The sequence below is a fragment of the Scyliorhinus canicula genome, chromosome 18 (assembly GCF_902713615.1).
Source record: "Scyliorhinus canicula chromosome 18, sScyCan1.1, whole genome shotgun sequence".
Taxonomy (NCBI): Eukaryota; Metazoa; Chordata; class Chondrichthyes; order Carcharhiniformes; family Scyliorhinidae; genus Scyliorhinus; species Scyliorhinus canicula.
Genome location: NC_052163.1, coordinates 22,462,937 through 22,484,165, shown reverse-complemented (window position 1 = coordinate 22,484,165; position 21,229 = coordinate 22,462,937). Strand labels below are relative to the sequence as shown.

Genomic DNA, 21,229 nt, shown 5'->3' with positions numbered 1-21,229 from the left:
GTCTTTACTAACCTGCAGGTCAACCCAGTGCAGAGCATGGTCTGAGATTGTGATCGCCGAGTACCCCAGCCAGCAAGGCCCTGCTCAAAATAAAGAAATCAATCCGGAATACACTTTATGCACATGTGAGTAGAAGGAGAACTTCATCATCCTCGGCTGCCCAAATCTTCATGGATCCACTCTCCTCTCTCCTTCACCACCCGCCCTCCCCCCCCCCCCCCCCCCTCCCCCCAAAATCAGCTCCATGAACCCTCTTAGTTCCTTTGCCATGCTGGCATCCTGCCCATTTTCGAGCTAGACCAGTCCAAGCCAGGGTCCATAACTGTGTTGAAATCCCCTCCCATGACCAACCTGTGTGAGTCCAGGTCCGGTATCTTCCCCAGCATCCTCTTTATAAACTTCACATCATCCCAATTTGGCGCATGCACATTTACTAATACCACCTGCACCCCCTCCAGTTCCCCACTGACCATAATGTACCGACCTCCCAAATCCAAGACTATTCTACCTGCTTCAAACACCACCCGCTTATTGATCAGGATCGCGACCCCTCTAGTCTTGGAATCTAGTCCCAAGTGAAAGACCTGACTGACCCAGCCTTTCCTCAGTCTAACGTTGTCTGTAACTCTAAGCTGCGTCTCCTGCAACATTATCCCGTCCGCCATCAATCCCTTCAGATGCGCGAACACACGTGCCCTTTTGGCCAGCCCATTTAACCCTCGAACATTCCAGGTGATCAGCCTAGTTGTGGGGCTCATTGTCCCCCCCCCCCCCCCACCACCCTCCCCCCCCCCCTCCCCCCCCCCCCCCCCCCCCCCCCCCCCCCCCCCTCCGTCGGTCAGCCATCCTCTTTTTCAGGCCCGCCTCCAACCCGTGCTTCGCATCTCCACCGGTCCATCCCCAGGAAGCCCCCCACCCTCCTCTCTATCCCTCAGCCCAAGTCCCTCCCTCGTCAGCAGAACATTCACCCCCCCCCCCCCCGCTCATACAAACAATCCCCACACAACTGCCCAACCGAAAAATACTACGATCAAAACAAGCACCCCTCCACCCCCCAACAGTGCAAATGAAAACCTTAACTCGCTCAGCTCTATCGCTGGTTCCAAATCAGTGCAAACGGCATCACAAATATCTTCCATGAAACACAAAACGGGAAACTTTTTTTACAAAAACAGAGAAACAAAAAGAAAAAACAAAAAACATGAACATTGCAGCCAAGTTCAAAAGGTCTCAATCCATCACCAGCCCTTTCTTTTTCGCAAAGTGCAACGCGTCCTCGGGCGACTCGAAGTAGAAGTGCTGATCCTCATGCGTGACACAGAGATGGGCTGGGTATAACAGTCCAAAATTCACCTTTTTCTTAAAAAGGATCGACCTGATCTGGTTGAAGCTCGCTCTTCTCCTGGCCACCACCACAGTCGGGTCCTGGTAAACCGGCAGGATGCTGTTGTCCCACTTACAGCTCCGTGTCTGCTTAGCCCACTGTAGAATGAGCTCCTTATCCGAGAACCTGTGGAATCTCACCACCATTGCCCTCGGAGGGGGTGACGGCGGAGGGGTCTCCCATTCGCCGCTTCCTCGCGAGTGATCTGTGAGCCCTATCCACCTCCCAAGGGCGGGGAGAATGCCCCACCCCCCAGCAGCTTCGCAAACATGTCTACCCGACAATTCTTAGGTTCTGCCGGCAGGACCTATTTTCTAGGTTCTCGAGCTTCTGCTGGTCCCTTAGCATACCAACCTCCAGCTCCACCGCAGTTTGATGTTCCTCCTGCTCAGCCAGCGCCTTCCCCGCCTTCTGGATCGCCCAATCCTGGGCGTCCAATCTAAGCTCCAACCGCTCAATCGACTCTTTTATCGGGTCCAAGCAGTCCCGTTTCTGCGTAGCAAAGCCTTCTGAATGATTTGCATCAGCTGCTCCATAGACCGCTGGGTCGACAAGCCAGAGGTCCGAACCTCTGCCATACTGTCTTCTGCTGCAGCTACAGCCCAAGCCTTCTCTATCTTTTTGTTTCTGCCCTTACGAACACTTCTTGTCCTTCTCTCCATGCACCAAAGTAGGAATTCAGTAAACAATTGCCACTAACATCCGTTTTACAATTCCAGTCCGGTAGAAAAATGGGGGGAGAGGTCCAAAAGTCTGACCCGAGCCGGAGCCACCAAATGTGCGACTTACTCCTTCATAGCTGCCACCAGAAGCCTGTCCCATCTTTCTATTTGCTTACTGCACTGTTGTCTCCTGAATCGAATGGGTCATGGTACCAGCCCACCTGGCATTTGGCACTTTCAAGATGAGGTCATTCGTGTGGATTGAACCTTTCCTAAAGACCAGGAAAAGGGCAGCACCATTTTGAGGATGCAGATGTGTAGTGTTCACAGAGCAGTGTTTTTAGGCGTGCAAGAAACTAGTTTGCTGCGATGTGCATTGCTGGTATTTGTATCTAGATTACTGGGTATAGTGCGACTGTCTATTTTTCATAGCCTGGTTAAAATTGAGTTATTGTTTTTTGCAGATGATTCGGATGATTCTTTGCAATGTGACTGCTTAACTATCGGTAATTTCTAGATTTATTTGCAATGCATGGTGAGAAAGTAATGTGGAGGTCAGTGATCGGCCATGATCTCATTGAATGGCGGGCGACACAGGGGCTGCGTGGCCTGTCATAACCTCTATCCGTACGAGACTTACGACGTCGGGGATCTTGTATTCCCGGAATCCTTGGGGGAATATGCGTCTCCCAGCTGAGGGGGGCAGACCGACTTGAACATTTCCGGTGTAAAGCCTCGGTTGGGTATTGCCGAGTGGGGTGTACCTAAAGCTCCTGAAATAAATCTGAATTATTTCACTCCGCTGGGTGTGGACACGCCCTCCTTGCAGGTACAAAATACTCCTGCTCCTGTTCCTAGTCCCTGTGCAAATCCATGTCAATTTATGTTCACTTGCAAAGCTAAAGGACAGTAAGAAGTCTTACAACACCAGGTTAAAGTCCAACAGGTTTGTTTCAAACACGAGCTTTCGGAGCACGGCTCCTTCTTCAGGTCACCTGAAGAAGGAGCCGTGCTCCGAAAGCTCGTGTTTGAAACAAACCTGTTGGACTTTAACCTGGTGTTGTAAGACTTCTTACTGTGCTCACCCCAGTCCAACGCCGGCATCTCCACATCAAAGCTAAAGGAAGATGAGCAAATCTTAAACGGCAGATAATGGTTCCAGATGTTTTTGCTTTCCATACATAAAAGACTGTCGGACTGAGAATCTAGACGTTGCCATTACAGTTAGCTGATCTGAGATTTCACTTCTCGTAATTGTTCAGGAACCTTGGGAGGGCCACATCCTTTGGTACAGGTGCATTTTATCATGCAACTAACTGCCTTCAAAATGTCTTTCTTTTGGAAGGTGTGTGTCATCTTCTCTTCATTAAAAATTAATTATTCAGTTGAGCCAAGGCTATGGGTACTATCTTCCCGCCACGCTGAGCCGGAAAAGCATCTTGCTGCGGTGCAGCGTTGCCGGTGAAAGCCAGGAGACCCCGCTCCCGGGATCGACCTGGCTCTCAATGCCTCGCGAGATTCAACGCAATCACGTGAGACATTGCAAGGGGAATCACGCCCACAATGGGCGGGACCTGTTTTTGGCAAATCTGCATATTAGAGCGAGGCACTTAGCTTTACTCTCGTGTGCAGATTTCCGAGGTATCTGAGGCTTTGGGATTCAATCGCTTTGCTTAGGCGAGTGCTGTTTGGTACTGTTCCCCACAAACGGAGACCAGACGGAGCTTCACTTGTGGGGGTCTCCAAGGGGGTTGGAGGCCCCGAGCTGCATGCCCTCTGGGCAGGATGATGCCCTGGTACTACTGGTACCACCTGGGCACCCTAGCAGTGCCACCTGGCTGCCAGCCTGGCACTGCCAAGGTGCCAAGCAGACATTTTCTGCAGACGCGTGCAATCGGGCCGGGGTTGCTCTGTGTGAGCGTTGGGAGGTGCATGGGGGAGTGCCGGGGGACCCTCCCATGTTACGTTGGGGGGAGGTTGGGGATTTTTTTGTGGGCCTTGGAGATCGAGACGGCATTTAAAATTGGCGTCTTGATCTCTCGCTACAACGGGGAGTTCCGGCGAACAGAGCCCCCCATTGTTAAAAGAACAGGGCAATGTGTGCCCTCGGCCACACGTTTTCCCCCTTTCGGCCCCTAATTCAAAGTTCATAGTTCATAGAACATACAGTGCAGAAGGAGGCTATTCGGCCCATCGAGTCTGCACCGACCCACTTAAGCCCTCATATCCACGCTCTCCCTGTAACCCAATAACCCCTCCTAACCTTTTTGGTCATGAAGGGCAAGTTATCATGGCCAATCCACCTAACCTGCACATCTTTGGACTGTAAGAAGTCTTACAACCCCAGGTTAAAGTCCAACATGTTTGTTTCAAACACTAGCTGTCGGAATGCTGCTCCCAGGAGCAGCGCTCCGAAAGCTGGTGTTTGAAACAAACATGCTGGACTTTAACCTGGGGTTGTAAGACTTCCTACTGTGCTCACCCCAGTCCAGCGCCGGCATCTCCACATCTTCGGACTGTGGGAGGAAACCGGAGCACCCGGAGGAAACCCACGGAGATATGGGGCGAACGTGCAGACTCCGCACAGGCAATGAACCAGCGGGGAATCAAACCTGGGACCCTGGCGCTGTGAAGCCAAAGCGCTATCCACTTGTGCTACCGTGCTCGTCACGGTGAGTAGCCATGTGTTTCCCGCCACTCCGAGTGCCGGGAAACACGCGGCTAAACGCGCTCACTTGGGAACTTTGTTTCCTTTTGGGAAGATCATGCCCTCTGAGTCTTTGGATTATATTCTTTCACATGAATGCTTGAGGACAAGGGCCTAATCCCTTAATGCTCCCTTTAACTGTCCCAGTCAAGAACTTGAACATAAGGGGCAGCACGGTGGCACAATGGGTTACCCTGCTGCCTCACGATGCCGAGGTCCCAGGTTCGATCCCTGCCATGTGGAGTTTGCACATTCTCCCCGTAGTTTGCGTGTGCTTCTCCCCACAACCCAAAGATGTGCCGGCTAGGTGGATTGGCCAGGCCACATTGCCCCTTAACTGGCAAAAATGAATTGGGTACTCTAAATTTAAAAAAAAAAAGAACTTTAGCATAAAATCTAGGCTGAATCTTCTGTGTTGTGCTGAGGAGGGCTGTAGAGTCGGCGGTGCCATTTTGGAAAAGCATTCGGCCAGGCTATACTTGCTCTGTCTGGCGGGTATAAAAGCAGCTACGGTACCAAGAAACAGGGAAGAACTTTGATTTATGTTACGCCTTCCGCAACCTAGGGGCGCGCATGAGCACTTCATAGCCAGTGAAGCACTTTGAAGTACGTTCACTGTGGTCATGTAGGAAATGTGGCAATCCAATTTGTGCACAGCAGACTCCCACAAACAGTGTTACGATTATGACCAAATAATCTGTTGAGGTAACACGGGTCAAGGGATAAATATTGGTCAGGGCACTTGCTGTTCTTTGAAATAGTCCCTTGAGAAGGGAATTTCCAATATTTATCCCTCGGCCCACATCACCATTAAAACAGATTATCTGGTCATTTGTCTCTTTGCTGCTTGTGGTATTTTGCTGACCACCATCACTTCCTACATCGCAGCAGGTTGACGAGATTTCAAAAATATTCCACTTGCTGTGAAGTCCTGAGGTTGTGAAAGGTGCTATATAAATGCAAATTATATTCAGTCAAATTGTGTAAATATACCCCCGTTGCTTTAATTAATTAACTTGGTAATCAGATTTTATTTATGAGTAACGCTATTGCTTCAGTAACTGAAGAGCAGAAAAGGAAGTGATGTTTGTTGGTGCACCGTGAACGTGAAGGAAATGAGGATATGGTTCCTGAAGGTACTGCATATTTTCACTCTGTTGTCCACACTTCTGGCCAAGTCTTTTTTCATAGCCTCATGAGCAATTTTAATGTTAAATGCCCATGATTATCTCTTTTGTAATGTGATACAAAACAAGGCTAATGCAATTACTTGACTTGTTTCTGGCAATATTTTGATTTGAACGGTTGAGATGGAGTGGCTGTAACAACAGTGTTCTTAGAAACGTTCTGTCAGTGTGATACAATTTAAGCTGCAACATCACCACACACCAGTATTTGGATAGAATCATAGAATTCCTACAGTGCAGAGGAGGCCATTGGGCCCATCGGGACTGCATCGACCCTCCGAATGAGCACCCTTTGCCCGTAACCCCACCTAATCTTTTGGACACTGAGGGACAATTTAGCATGGCCAATCCACCTAACCTACACAGCTTTGGACTGTGGGAGGAAACCGGAGCATCCGGAGGAAACCCACGCAGACGCGGGGAGAATGTGCAAATTGCATACAGTCACCTGAATCCGGAATTGAACCTGGGACCCTGGAGCTGTGAGGCAGCAGTGCTAACCACTGTGCCACCAGAGATCTTGGTATTTTGAAAATTTCATTTGGAGAATAGTTTTTTCTTCCAAATATGACTTGAAAAGATTTGATACTGATCCACGCTACGTTACTTTCAGGTAGCTTCTTGACCCGCATCCGTTGATTTCATGGAGCCCCTTGCAGCTGAAGTTTCAGACTCTGGTGTTTGAAGAAAGAGATCCCCCCCCCTCCCCGTTATATTAATCATGAGGGTGTCCCTTTCACACAGATTGTTGGTGTTGGCTACAGTACCTTATCAAGTTAACTCATGGAGCCTATAGTCTATGTTGGTGTCTAATTCTCTATAAATGAGATCTAATGGTTTCAATTTTTTTTACAACGTTACAATACATTCATGAAAATTGGCACAATCTTCACACTGGTGGTCAGGGTTTGTTGCCATAGTTAACTCGTATGACCACTGCATTTCAGTTGGCAAATGATTTTGCACGTCAGTAGTTACATCAGACGGTTAAAGGAGTGTTAAGGGGTTGGGCCCTTTTCCTCAAGCATTCACATGAACGGGAACACACCTTCCTGCAATTGAAAAAGTTAACTTTGAAACTCTGAATGGGAGCCACCAAATTTGCTCTACTTCGGAGGGGAGGTACGATAGTGCTGCATGTACCTATGTATCCTTGGTTTTCAGCAACCTGTTTTGCTCATGGTAACCTTGCTATCCAGTGAGTTCCTGGAATTCTCCAACATCAAAAGGGGACTATTTGACCTCTTTGCTCCTGTCACTTTCTCAAGGAGATATCTATTTAATCCTGCTCTATCTGACCCCATTGCTCTACAAATTTTCATTTTAGTATACATCCAGTTCACTTTTTGAAAGTTACTATTCAATCTGGTTCCACCACTCTTTTGGTCAATGTATTCCAGATTATCATAATTCACTTTTTACATGCAACTTAAAGTTTCTCTCAAAATTGAACAGGCCATTCTATCCCTAGATCCTGCTCTGCCATTTAACTGGATGATGGCCGATCTTCTACTTCCACACCACCTTTCCGCAGTATTCCTGTACCCCTTGATATCATTGGTATCTGGAAATCTATCAACTTCTGCTTTAAAGATACTCGGTGGTTGAGCCTCCACAGCCTCTGGGGTAGAGAATTCCAAAGATTTATCAACCTCCCTTACTGAAGATTTCCTCCACATCTTGGTCCAAAATGGCCTGTGTCTTATTCTGAGACTGTGGCCCTTGATTCTAAACGAACCCCCCCCTCCCCAAACCAGGGGAACCATTCTTCCTGCATCCAAGCTCTTAAGAATTCTGTTCGCTTGTGATCATCACTCATTCTTCTAACTTCTGGAGAATATAGGCTCAATTTCCTCAAATCATAAGACAATCCCGCTGTCGCAGGAATTAGTCTGCTGAACCTTTTGTTGCATTCTCTCTATGGTCAGTATAGTATGGTAGCATAGTGGACAGCACTGTGGCTTCACAGCGCCAGGGTCCCAGGTTCGATTCCCTGCTGGGTCACTGCCTGTGCGGAGTCCTCCCCGTGTCTGCGTGGGTTTCCTCCGGGTGCTCCGGTTTTCTCACACAGTCCAAAGACGTGCAGGTTAGGTGGATTGGCCATGCTAAATAGCCCTTAGTGTCCAAAAAAGGTTAGGAGGGGTTATTGATAGGGTGGAAGTGAGGGCTTAAGTGGGCCGAATGTCCTCCTTCTGCACTGTATGTCCTAAACCAGGGGCTGGTTTAGCTCACTGAGCTAAATCGCTGGCTTTTAAAGCAGACAAAGCAGGCCAGCAGCACGGTTCGATTCCCGTACCAGCCTCCCCGGACAGGCGCCGGAATGTGGCGACTAGGGGCTTTTCGCAGTAGCTTCATTGAAGCCTACTCGTGACAATAAGCGATTTTCATTTTCATGTTCCTTTGGGTAAGAAGATGAAAACTGAACACAATATACCAGGTGTGGTCTCGCCAAGCTTCTATTGAACTGGTTCTTTTCGCTGAAGCTTTGAAAGAAAAAGTCAAACGTTTCTCATACTTGTGCACAAGTTGGCAGTTTTGGTGAATGTGGAAGCTCATTTGGACCGGTGTCTGCTTTAGTTTGATGTCATTCAAAACCTGACTCAGATCATTAGTTTTTTTCCCTAAGCTTCAAGGAGGCTGGGAAAATGCCTTCACGTGGTTTTGTTAATTACGAACAGCAAAGTGGGCCATTCGGCCGCTTGAGCCTGCTCCACCATTCAATAAGATCACAATTGATCTCTTTGTGCTTTGAATTCCACATTCCCATCTACTCCTGATCACCTGAGATTCCTTTGCTTGACAAAAATCTTCAGTGACCCCCCGACACCTTCTAAAGCAGAGAGATCCAAAGTCACGCCACCCTCTTGAGAAGAATTCTCTTCATCTCTGTCCGGAAAGGGCGACCCCCTACTTTTAAAGCAGTGCCCCTAATTCTGGACTCCTCCACAGAAGGAAACATCCTTTCTATAATCCACCTCGTCATGACCACTCAATCTTGTACACTTTCATCAAGCCACTCCTCGGCCTTCCAATCCCAACCTATTGTGCGCTGGATCACCCCGATCCCGCTGGACCTCGGAATTCTGCAGTCGTTCTCAGTTTAAGTAATTCTCCCTGCCAGACTGAACAACTTCATATTTCCCCACATTACATTCCACCTGCCAGATATTTGTCCACTCACTCAATCTATCTCATTCTCCTATTCGTTGTCTTACACGAGAGCTTATTGTTCCAATTTAATTGAGATCTTGTTCGTTTATTTAAAAATGCGTTGGAAGTCTGTGCAAAATTTAATACTGCAGCCTGCGATGTGACTTTATTTTCTTCCCCTTACATTCACGCAAACTTATCCCATTTTCTGTGTTTTCATCGGAAGCATATTTAGGAGTCGCCTGTGCTCTTTTGATATTCAAATGTAGAAGCACCTTGACCTACTTCTCAAAGCTGCAATGTCCTATTTTTACAGAGGTATAGGCATCCTAGTCAGTATGCACTTTGCTGGTGTCCCGTTTCAGCCATGGAGAGCTTTTTAATTTTCACACCGTGTAGGCACCCTCTCGACCCTTGCACCAGATTCTGAACATGACTAGCTTTAGTCTGCTGACTTAATTTTGTGTCTACTGATGCGTAGTGTGTTGTACTGACATACTCTGAGTTGGTGCTAGCTTGTTTCTTGTGATTGCCATCTTTTTCTTGTCGATTGCACTGTTCCATTGGATCTTTGAGCTTGGGCTGTGATTTGTGCGTGGTTTATGATAGTATTGCCATCTCTCTCCTGGATGTGAACTGCTGTGCTAGTCAACAATCCCATTCTTGAGCTTTTTCGCCATGTGAGAGAATTGTAGAATCTTGACGACCAAACATAGTTTGCAACATAATACTTCAATTGTGTTTGGCTCAGTCTTTGCATGCAATGTTTCTTAAGTAGCAGATATCCCTAAAAATAAAAGAACTCAGTTGCCCCTCTGGATCAAAGATTTAAACGTCCAATCCTTTTGATCCTAGCTCTACAAATTAAGGAAAGATCAAGATCTTTATCGAACTCTAGTCGTACATTCAAACCTGGCTGGTTTGTTATGGCATGGCCAGTGTTACTTTGAACAAGACCTGCAGAACTGTGGTAGTTCTGCTGATTGGTAATCTGTTTACCATTTTAAAACCAAGTTGCATTTATATAGCTCCTTTTATTACTTAAAAATGTTCAAAGGGACTTCATCTGAGCATTGCCACAATAATAATAATCTTTATTAGTGTCACAAGTAGGCTTGCATTGTCAGTGCAATGAAGTTACTGTGAAAATCCCCTAGTCGCACACTCTGCTACAATCCCCACATTCCGGCGCCTGTTCGGGTACATTGAGGGAGAATTCAGAATGTCCAAGTTACATAACAGCACGTTTTCGGGGACTGTGGGAGGAAACCAGAGCTCCCGGAGGAAACCCACGCAGACACTGGGAGAACGTGCACGCTCCACATAGACAAGCCGGGAATCGAACCTGTGACCCTGATGCTGTGAAGCAACAGTGCTAACCACTGTGCTACTGTGCCGCCTTCCACATGAGGAGAGGGATAGAGATGGTGTTTATAGGAAATAGTTTGTGGCGAGGCCTGAAGACAATGGTTTTGGTCTTCCCAATATTTAATTGGAGGAAACGTCTGTTCACCCAGTATTGGATGTTGAACAAGCAGCCTGAGAATTATGGGGCCGAGGAGGGATGTTGAAAAAGCAGCCGGAGATGTGAGGGGTTGAAGAGTGAGCTGGGGGGGGTGAGGTAGAGCTGGGTGCTGCCCACTTGGGTGTGGAACCTAATTGAGTTTCAGATTATGCCACGGTGGGGTAATATGTATGAGAAATCGGAATGTGCCAAGGATAGAACCTAGTGGTGTCCTCCAATGAGGGAAGAGAAGTCACTGTCAGCAATTCTCTGCCTATGACTGGCGAAATAAGAATGGAACCGGGCATGTGCAGTTCTACCCAGTTAGTTGATTGAGGGACGCTGGAGGAGGATGGCCTGGTTAAAGGCTGCAGCCAGGTTGAGGAGGATGAGTGGAAGTTTGTTTTGGTCACAGTTGGATAAGATATACATTCTGACTGATATAAGAGTCATTATGGTACCGTGGCAGGCCAGAAGCCTGATTTGGAGGAATTTAAGGATGGCCTTCTCCGTAGGGGGGGGTGGCAAGCTTGCCCCAAGACAATGCCCAAGGTGGAAGATTAATGGTTTCAATGGAAACTAAGGTGTTCAAGGTGGAGATGAGGGTGTGGTTGCAACGTGGAGAAGAGGGTGTGGTTGCAACGTAGCAACTGCAGAAATGCCAACATGGTTAATGGGAGGGCCGCAGGCTAGATATTTTGGGAGTGCCGTTGTAAGCGAACTGGGAGAATTATTTTTCCAGGGGCGGGTACAGAGGGAGGTGGGATTAAACATGTGATTGCTCAACCTGGGCATATTGTCCTGTCTCCTTTATCTGAAGTATATCTCAGTATTCTTTGTTCACAATGTGGTAACGGGTAAAAAAAAAAATCAACAGGCATGAATCTTGCATCCTGCACTTTCAGCAGAAGCTGAAAGCACATGTCAGCTAAATTGTACCCAAAGCACCCTGAGAATGAACAACTTTAACCATTGCATTATTCCCCACTGCAGTACAAATCTTAAAGCTGCAAGGACAAATCCAGCAAATGCTAAAATCATCTGTGATTAACCACGTCTTAATTATGTGTATTTGAATAGAAGAATAGGTTATTTTCTAGTTGGAAATATCATTTCCTTAAAAGCGTATTGAGGGTTTCATTTCAAAGTTTGGAGAGGAAGAACAACCTTACTGCTTTGTTACTCAGAGCAGACCAGGCTTTGTGGATAATGTGGGTTGTCCTTGATTCATGACTTCAGGGGGTATTAATGGTGGTCTGAGAGCGAAGCATCATCTTGGCTGCTCGCCCCAATCCAGGTGATTTGGGGGGGGGGGGGGGGGGGGGGAAACAGATTTCAAGAAAAAATTGGTAGTTGTTCAGCCTCCCCCTGTAAATAAAATACAGGTGATTGATCCAAATGGATTCACGGACAAGATATTCCCTGGTGTATGTGTATTACCTTTGCCATGTGAATTGCTTTTTATTGCAATTTGCATTAGTCTTCGAGCACCTGTTGGCAGTGAGTGGGTGGCATAAAACTTTAGCACCAGTTGTGTCCCCTGCATTAGAAAAACGCGGTTAGTCGGAGTGTCTGTCAATCTGTCCTGCAATCTCTCCTATTATTTCTGACTGACTTAACACTTGTTTCCAAGCTGCGAAACCGTTACTACTTCCTTTTCCTATCCTTTCTCCCCTCACTCCCCTGCCAACAAATATGAATCATGATAAAACAAGATGCTTCCATCAAGAGTTATTGCTTTTTAACGCTATTTGTCGAAAATTCCCCTGGGGTGAGAAGGAGCAAGTGCCAGGCTCTAACAGGGTGGAGGCTACAGATGGCAACACCGTTTATGCAAGTTAAGTAGCTACCCCTTTTGGTGCATGTTATACCGTCAATTCACTGTGAGAACGTGAGAACGAGTGAACATTAGGCTTTATTATCCATGAACTCGCCTACCAGTGTCGGCTGTACAAATAAGTGCCACCCACAGGTGGCCGGTCTATATATTGCCCCGGTGAGGGCGGAGCCCACCTGGGTTCCAGTACAGTACCTGGAAGTAGACCGTATCATCATTTCCAGGTCATAGGTCACAGCACTATACAGACAGTTCATACTTGGGTGAATACATTCACCACAGTGCATTTTCTTGGACATATGTATAAATAGACAAACGTTCCATTTTCCCCCTCCCGCAGCCTTGTCTCTTTAATTTGAGAAGAACATTTTCTTCAGAACATTTAAAAAAAATAGAATCAGTAGCATAACTTTAGGATGCAGGACCTGGTTGTTATGCAGAGTGAAATCGAGAGGGCTGACTCCGGGAAGGGGAACCAAAGGGCTCTGCTGGGCTCCGCAACTCCCTGCACACTTGATATGAATCGAGAGAAAGCCGTTGTCCCAGTTAATTTCTCCTTGGCCTAGATACAATAGAGCTGCTGTCAAATATGGAGATACTGTGCAGAAAATCATTTCAGGGCAGTCTGTAGCCTCCTCAGAATGACCTATAGCATTGTAGTCTAGATTGCATTCTGTGATTTAGTTTTTTATTTGTTAAATTTACTAAAGGTGAATTGATCTTGTTGGAATAGACTGCATCTTCTGATTTCATAGCTACCATTGTGGGAAAGAAGAATATTGTAAGAGTCGAGGTTAATTTTGCAGAATGTCTTCCCCTGCTTCAAACGTCTGTAATTTTAAACCATTTAATTTAAATGAGTATCGGATCTTGCTCGTTCGCGTATGCACCAATGGTGCCAGACTGCCAGAACACCCGGTGTTCAGACACACTGGGCCAAATGGCCTCCTACTGCACTATAACAATTCTGTGAAAATAAGGGCCAGCTCTGTTTTAACAATGGTAGAAGAAAGTGACATTGAAACTTGCCCTTGCGCCAGTTTATTTTGTTTCCTGAAGAATTGAGTTCAACTCCTGGGTTCAAAGACATCTTGGGCGAGACCTGATCCACCCATTCTGAGCTCTACTTCCTTTGAATGATATCTTGATTGAAAGTGATGATGCTGCGCCTGTGGTCTCTTGTTAAATAACCAGATAACCGCTGAGCAACTTTCAGTCACAGACACAAGCCCACTGCCCCAAACTTAAAACGGCCTTCGTTTTTTTTTTCCAGATGTCTTTCCTGAGCCAGCACGTGTTCATTTGACAATATTTCTTGAACCTGATTTAAATGCTCAGTATGAAATAACCACACGTTCATCACTGAAAACAATGGCAAAACAATGAACTGTAGACTTTGGTAACCATGATTCTCCTTTCCACTTGAAAAACAGGTATAAGTTGGTCCAGAATCAGAATAAGATTTAGCATAAAGTCGCATAAGCCACCTAACTATTCTAGCTACTGTAAGATGTTTCTCTATCTATTTATATACATATACTAAGGCTGTGTCAGATCAATATGAAATCTGTTTAATTTATCTCTTCCTATGGGTGGGTGAGATTATGATACAAATTCACATGATGTAAGAGGAAACTCTAACTTTGGGTTTAAAGTTCATGGTTGTGTTTGTTTAGTTAAGAGAGAATTTGATCAGTAATAAAGGTTATATTGCAGAACAATGCTTTTGCTGGTTGAATGATTTAACGCCCAATCAGCCTTTTGGCTAGGTGTGCATTACATTTACAAGCCTAGGCACTGTTGCAAAAAAATGTTAAGTATCAAAATACTGATTTCTTTCATCTCTTCATTTACCCCACCCCCCTCCCTCCAACCAAATTTGTCTCCTTCAAGGAGAGAGTTAAGAAGTTTCTGAACTAACATTGATGCTGTGTCAGTGGAAGGTTTGTGTCTGTAGCATTCAAAAATGAACAGCCAGCTTGCGGACGAGGACAATAAATTAAACAAAAATGAGAAGGGTTGACTGCCCCTGGTGGGGCACTGTGACCAAAACAAAATGTTGGAAGAAAACTAAACGATACGGCGGTGATATGCACCCCAGCCCCAGCGGGATCCACCAGTCGCGGAAGGCCTGAAGTATGCCTGGCCACACTGTATGCTCCCTCTCCAGGACCATCCGGCTGTGAGGTTAGTCCTGTTAGTGGGGAAGTCAATCGGGTAGGATGACCTCCTCAACCTCCTACTGCCTGGACCTGTTAATGGCCACGTTGGTCAGGAGCAGGCTTGCACGGACTCCTCCTCCCTCCCCGCAAGGTGACCAAAAGATCAGTAGCATGGGGCTGAAGTGTAATCAAAAATAAAGGAGACGTTCTTCATTGCATTGATGTGTGGCAGCATAATGTTGGGAAATACCTTTCAAATGTTTTCTTTCCTCCTGTTACCATTGCATTTGTGTTGCCATCAAATAGTTTTTAAAGCCAGTCTCCTCTCTCCAATTTCTGCTGGCCCTCTCCAAAGATAAGCTTTCATACTCTGTGCATTTCTGTTGGAGTTGTGCACCAAAGTATGCTTCAGTACTTGAGACTGGAAGAGAAATTTGATGCAGGACATAATTTTACTCTTGTATACATCTTGTTACTGAAGCAAAAAGCTTTGACAGTTACCTGTGAATAGGTCACCCATCAGTGTTCTCTGCCAAGGAATACAGCAGAATGCAGAGAGGTGAAGAGAGTATTACGACACCCTTTGCTAGTGCATGGCCAATTCCAGCCCCGCTCGTCCCGGAGTCACAACACAAGTGAATTACCAATAATTCTTACAAAAATACCAAGTCTTTGGCCCCCCAATAACTACAGTCGCCAGGTTTGTAAGTTTAAACACAATTGTTGTTTATTTATAATAAGAACTATAGTGGAAAGATGTGACATGAGTATAGAATAATGGGAAAAAATTAAGCATCAATTGCCTTGCAATGATAGATATTTAAAATTAGAAAGCCACAACATGCTCTTGTTCCCTGCAGTAGGGATACTCTGGTTGTGGAATATTTATAATGCATAAACCAGCCACCCAGATCCGTGCTGGTGTTTTACTCCATGTGAGCTTCTTTCTATCCTCCTCCATCTAACCCCGTCAACAAATCCTTCTATTCGTTTGCACATTTTGCTTATCTAGCTTCTCAAATGCATCTCAAATACTCCAGATACCAACAAGTATCACCAATTTCTCCTGAGTTGGTATTTATTTATGACTTCCTCTAGTTCTGGTCTTGCCTGCAATTGGAAACCTCTTTACAGCTTCCCCATTCCAATGTAATTTGAAAGATCTTTATTAGTCTTTTCCCAGAGAAAGGTCACCCAACCTTTAAAATCTTTTCTGATATCTATAAACTCCTCGTTCCGATACCCCATTCTTTTTGTACTTACTCCATGTCTTTGTCCATTTTTTAAAAATATAAATATAGAGACCAGAAGCTGTTCGCAGTTACTTGTTAGCTTTGTCTAACCCAAGGTCTGTACAACTTTGCTGTAACTTCTCAGCGTTTCAATTCAGTCCTGCTTTGTATGGTATGCTAAGACAATAATACAAGAGGAGTCAGAAGTGTATCAAATCTGAAAAGAGTGTTAAAATTCCCAATGAAGGGCAGCACGGTGGCGCAGTGGTTAGCACTGGGACTGCGGCGCTGAGGACCCGGGTTCGAGTCCCGGCCCTGGGTCACTGTCACTGCGTGGAGTTTGCACATTCTCCCCGTGTCTGCGTGGGTTTCACCCCCACAACCCAAAGATATGCAGGTTAGGTGGATTGGCCACGCTAAATTGCCCCTTAATTGGGAAAACAATAATTGGGTACTCTAAATTTACTTTTTTTTAAATTCCCAATGACGTGTGACTTCATATGATCTCTCTACTCTGCGAGACTAAATTGGTTATAATATTTTAATAATTAAACCACTTGGTGCACAAACCCAAATCTTGGTAAAAGCACAATAATATAATTTAAGATCTTGTCCTTTCAAATTTGTAAGTGTTTTGAGCAAAATAAAGTGATATTCTGGTAGTTACAGGTCAGCCACTGATGGTAGGAACAGTTGAAAATTAAACACTCGGCATTGATTGTAATTTATGAATGTTATCAGTAGATTAAGTCAGGGTAACCAACCATTTGTGTAGGGCTGCAGAGGTCTGTATCATGGAATGCCAAGGGTTACACACAAAAGTTTAAATCGATGTTCCTTTAAATTGCATTCCTGGCGTTCCTTTCACAAACTGATCTCAGTGTACTAATTTATCCTCCAATGAGGCAGCAGTTCTTAAAACCAGCGCTTGCCAGAACTTTCAGTCCTTGAAATTTAAACAGGGCAAGCCAGTATGCAAGGAGGAAGAAAGCTTAGATTGTTTGGGCTTCAAGGGTGGGATTGCTAATGCTTTAAGGTCAGGGGTTATGCTGTGCACGCAGTTATCATCTAACCAGAAGAAGTCAGCCACCGCTTTTATCCATATAGTGCCCTTTAACATAAGGTAGGTTTTAAGGTGTGATTAATTTGAGGTGCGATTAAAAATCGACGATACTCAAGAGGATAGAGTTAGTTGAGTGGTGATAGCTCTCAAAGCTCTGGGGCAGGTCACGGTTAGGGAGGGGGAAAGACAACAGAAAACCTTGGTTTATTCGCATTATAATGAGTTAGAATCCGAGTTGATGTTTTTGTCTCTTTCTGTTGAACTATCCAGGATGAGCAATGAACTTGTTTTGTCTGCTGACCACATTACTCTTCGATCAGCTAAACTATGTAATTTTTTGGGGGAGTCATGACAAAAACTAAGATGTCTGCAGTTGACTTCATCCTGCTGTCAAGTTTTGATGGATCTTCTACATTAGGACAGGAGCTCATCTACTTCAAACAGACAAACTCAATAGGAAAGTGCTGGCTGCGCTGGTTCCTGCTCTCGTGCTGGCCATTCTGCACACTGACAGTAGGATGTAGGAAGTTACCATCTCATTTATACTGGAAGAGTTTTCCTGATGCAAGTGTTCCAAAAGCACACCCAGTAGTGGGTGGGAAGCCAACGGAGATGAAACTGATTAGGAAGGTCCGGAGCAGGTGAACAGATCAACTGGAACGACCCCACCTTTACCCAGCACCCAAACTGCAATCGCTTCTCTTTCCTACCCCTGCAAAGCAACGGAGTGATGCTGGGGCACAGGTCTGCAGAGTGTCGCAGCTTCTCCTCTATCTGGCTATGGGTGCTCTGTGAGCCTAGAGAACCATGCAGGCTCTTTGACCATTTGTAGAGGCATTTAAACTCCAGGCACTTTTATTCAGTTTCATTTATTAAAGCGTTATTCCTATACTTGGAGATGAGCCTAAAAGTAGATTTTTGTTTTAATCCTTTCTTTTTATAATGCTGGAAGTTGAATATGCCACCGATTTTGGCATACTAAAATATGAGAGTGAATCGAGGTGTCTGCCAGAAGGTCAGTTTGGGGAACTGCTTAAAGCTTTCTGGGCCATGTCTGAGAAGGCAGAATAATGGTTTACTGTACAGATCCATGGTGGTGCTTGGGTGTAGTCAGCCTGTCAGTATTGTATTCAGACTTGCTGACTCATCATGAATCTCACGTTTATAATTAGCTTATGAACAGCATTTGGTGCAGAGGTTGTGATGAGGCTTACACTAATAGGAAGTTCCCGCTGCAACAGACAATTGAGTGATTCTGCTCAATAGTAAATGAAAGTGTCTTGTCCAGAATTCTTGGTCGCCACTCTGCTTCTGGTATTCCCCTGGGTATATTCCAAAAGACTCTGTGAATGCTTTGTTTAATTGCATCAACTGTGTGCTTTATTTATAGGTAAGACTATACCTTACTTCCTCAAATTTTCTTGCAGATGAGGGAGATTAAAACAAAATTCTGATGACTTATTTTCTTGGGGTTGTTGGGGGGGCGGGGGGGGGAGATTATCAAGAAAAGCATCGTCTGTGGATCGTACAGAATGTGATGGTGTAACATGAAAATGTATTGCTCATTTTGATATAAGAATACTTCACTAAGAATACCACATGCTGCTTCCATCTTTGCTGACATTCTCCGCCGATGACAATAGATCGGCAATTATTTCCCCTGCCCTTTAAGCTCCATTGAGGATAGAACTTTGCATATCTGGTCAACCTCCGGTATTTTGTCCAAATGGCAAGGTGTTCATGAGCGTTAGCAGAATGTTCAAACATGCAGCAACACCAAGGCCAATTCTAACTTTGACCTTACCTGGAATTCAGGTTATCTGTAGCATCCCTACTGCTCAGCACAGGCCAGGGGTCAGATCGTTGGACTTCATGGCTCAGCTATTTGTTGAATAAGCTAATTGAACTTGTGCTAATAGACTCTCTTGATGGCCCCAAATGGAAGCTGCATCTGGATGCAAAATATTTAATATCTTGGCTATTCACCAAAGGACAAAAGATTGCCCCAAAGAAAAGTTCACTTTTTTTTTTGTTTTCTTTTCCCTCAGGTTTGTGTGATTGAACGTGTGCCGTGGTATGACGACTACTAACAAGGGAAACAAGGCCTTAAAGGTACAACTGACCTCCCTATAAACGTTTAATGCACAGGCTGCTGAGGTCCAGTAAAGCAAAACGTCTTTAATACTGGTGCTGATCCTGCGGGTCAAAATCCGCATGTAGAGTTAATGACACTGCTTCGAAACCACTCTGAGTTAGCTTCTGAATTACTCTGTGTTTAGTTTCATCCACAAGTTAGGCACAAGAAATCATCAAGCAGTTGAACTCACAAAGAAGACTGGCCAATATTTCACTGAGATTTGTTCTTTAAGACCACCTCAGTTGGTGGCGATAGCGAGGTTTTTGGCCCGTGCCGGCGGCATCATGCACTGCCGGCATTTACATGCATTTGAATGTGATTAGCAGATTGTACACTGTATGCTGTGCCCTTCCCTGATGCTCTGCCCCTCTTGGGCGGACATCTCGCGGGTGTGAATTACTACTAAGTATTTATTTACAAATGCCATGGCTGCAAAGGGGGGAATGGGAGGCTTACAAAAACACTGGAAAACCGTTAAAAACGGGTCTGTGGGGGGGGGTGGCTGCCCAGGCCGGGGGTAGTAGCGGGTACTGACTTGGTGCCAGGTCTGTGGACTTGGGATGTTCCCATCGGGATCGGAGTGGACTGGCTCAGACTGCCATTTTGCAGTCTGTCTTTTAAATGCACCCCTTAGTTGCTACTCACAGACTTCTGGCTGCTCACACTGCTGAGTGGTGCCTGTGTCCTTTAAGTGTTCAGTAGGCCTCTGGTCATCTGGGAGCCCACCCAGGCCACCCCTCTGGACAGCCTCATACCCTAGCTGTGTCATCAAGGGTCAAGCCCAGGAGCCCACCCTGTGTTGGCATTCCTCAGAAGCGTTGCCCCATTGCAGAGGAAGGAGGGGATTAGCAGCGCTCGCCCCAACCAGAGGACACCTGCACTATTGCATTATGGAACCCTTAATGGTTCTCTTCCCCTCTCGGGGCCGAGGCCTCACTAGTGAGCCCCACCCCTCCGGATCACCAGCTGTCTCCTGGTGAGAATGACTGCTTCTGCCACCACCTTGTAGGCACTGTTCAGGAGGGCAGGGTTGAGTCTGCAGCCCATGCTGGGCAAGAGAATGTCTCTCTTCCCCTTCACTGGCATGGAGCCGTTGGGGGGGGGGGGGGGGGGGGGGGGGGGGAGAGCAGAGCAGGTCTTCTATGAGCCATCATGATAGTGGCAGTGAGTTTGTGGTAAATGGAGCGCTTATAAAATGCTCCAGCTGCCAAGCACTGTAGCGCTAACTCTGGCCCCAGCGATTAGAAAGACCGCCGGGTCGGAAATTGCTCGGGATCCGCACCACCAGAGTGATGATCCATTTGCATATCCCAGCTCGCTTACCAAAAAGCGCGCCCAATGAGAATGCGAATTACACGCATTTCAGTCACGACAACACTTAGTCTCCAAAACAATGAATTGTGCCCACTAACTACAATTCAGCAATTGAGAATTCTGTGGGGCACAAGTCGCATCCTGATTTCCCCAAAGCCTCTCCATCATCCACAAGGCACATGTTGGGACTGTGATGGGATCTCATCACATAACATCTCATCACATAAGTGATGAGCATAACTACAACAGCACTCGAGAATGTTGACACTATCCAGGGCAAGGCAGCCCGCTTGATTGACACCCCATTCACCACTTTCAAAATCCACTCCCTCCACCACTGATGCACAGAGGTGCAGTGTGTACTGTGTGTAAAATCATAGAATCATAGAATTTACAGTGCAGGAGGAGACCATTTGGCCCATCGAGTCTGCACCGGCCCTTACAAAGAGCAACCCACTCAAGCCCACGTAACTACCCTATCCCAGCAACCCACACTTAACCTTTTTGGACACTAAGGGCAATTTATCATGACCAATTCACCTAACCCGTACATCTTTGGACTGTGGGAAGAAACCGGAGCACCCGGAGGAAACCTACCCACACACGGGGAGAACGTGCAGACTCCGCGTAGACAGTGACCCAATCAGGAATCGAACCTGGGACCCTGGAGCTGTGAAGCAATTGCGCTAACCACTATGCTACCGTGCTGCAACACAGTGCAGCAACTCGAGGCTCCTTTCACAGCACCTTCCAAACCGTGACCACAAGAGTAGCAGATACATGGGAACGCCACCACGCTCCCCTCCAAGCCACACACCATCCTGACTTGGAACTAGATCAGCCATGATCTGATTGAATGATGGAGCAGCCTCGAAGGGCTAAATTGCCTA

At 46.1% G+C, this 21,229-nt stretch overlaps 1 protein-coding gene across 6 annotated transcripts in view; it reads left to right on the top strand.

The window, feature by feature from the left end:
• LOC119953196 (transcription factor MafG) overlaps positions 1-21,229 on the top strand; it is a 57,195-nt gene that overhangs the window by 8,535 nt on the left and 27,431 nt on the right. For 3 of the 6 annotated variants that reach the window (XM_038777189.1, XM_038777190.1, XM_038777191.1), the window contains exon 2: positions 18,937-19,000. In XM_038777189.1, coding sequence (XP_038633117.1) covers positions 18,965-19,000 — 36 coding nt within the window. In that variant the 5' untranslated portion in view covers positions 18,937-18,964. Of the gene's footprint in view, positions 1-13,843; positions 13,865-16,929; positions 16,949-18,256; positions 18,279-18,936; positions 19,001-21,229 lie in introns of those variants that run through there. The other 3 variants (XM_038777195.1, XM_038777196.1, XM_038777194.1) reach the window with 3 other exon arrangements.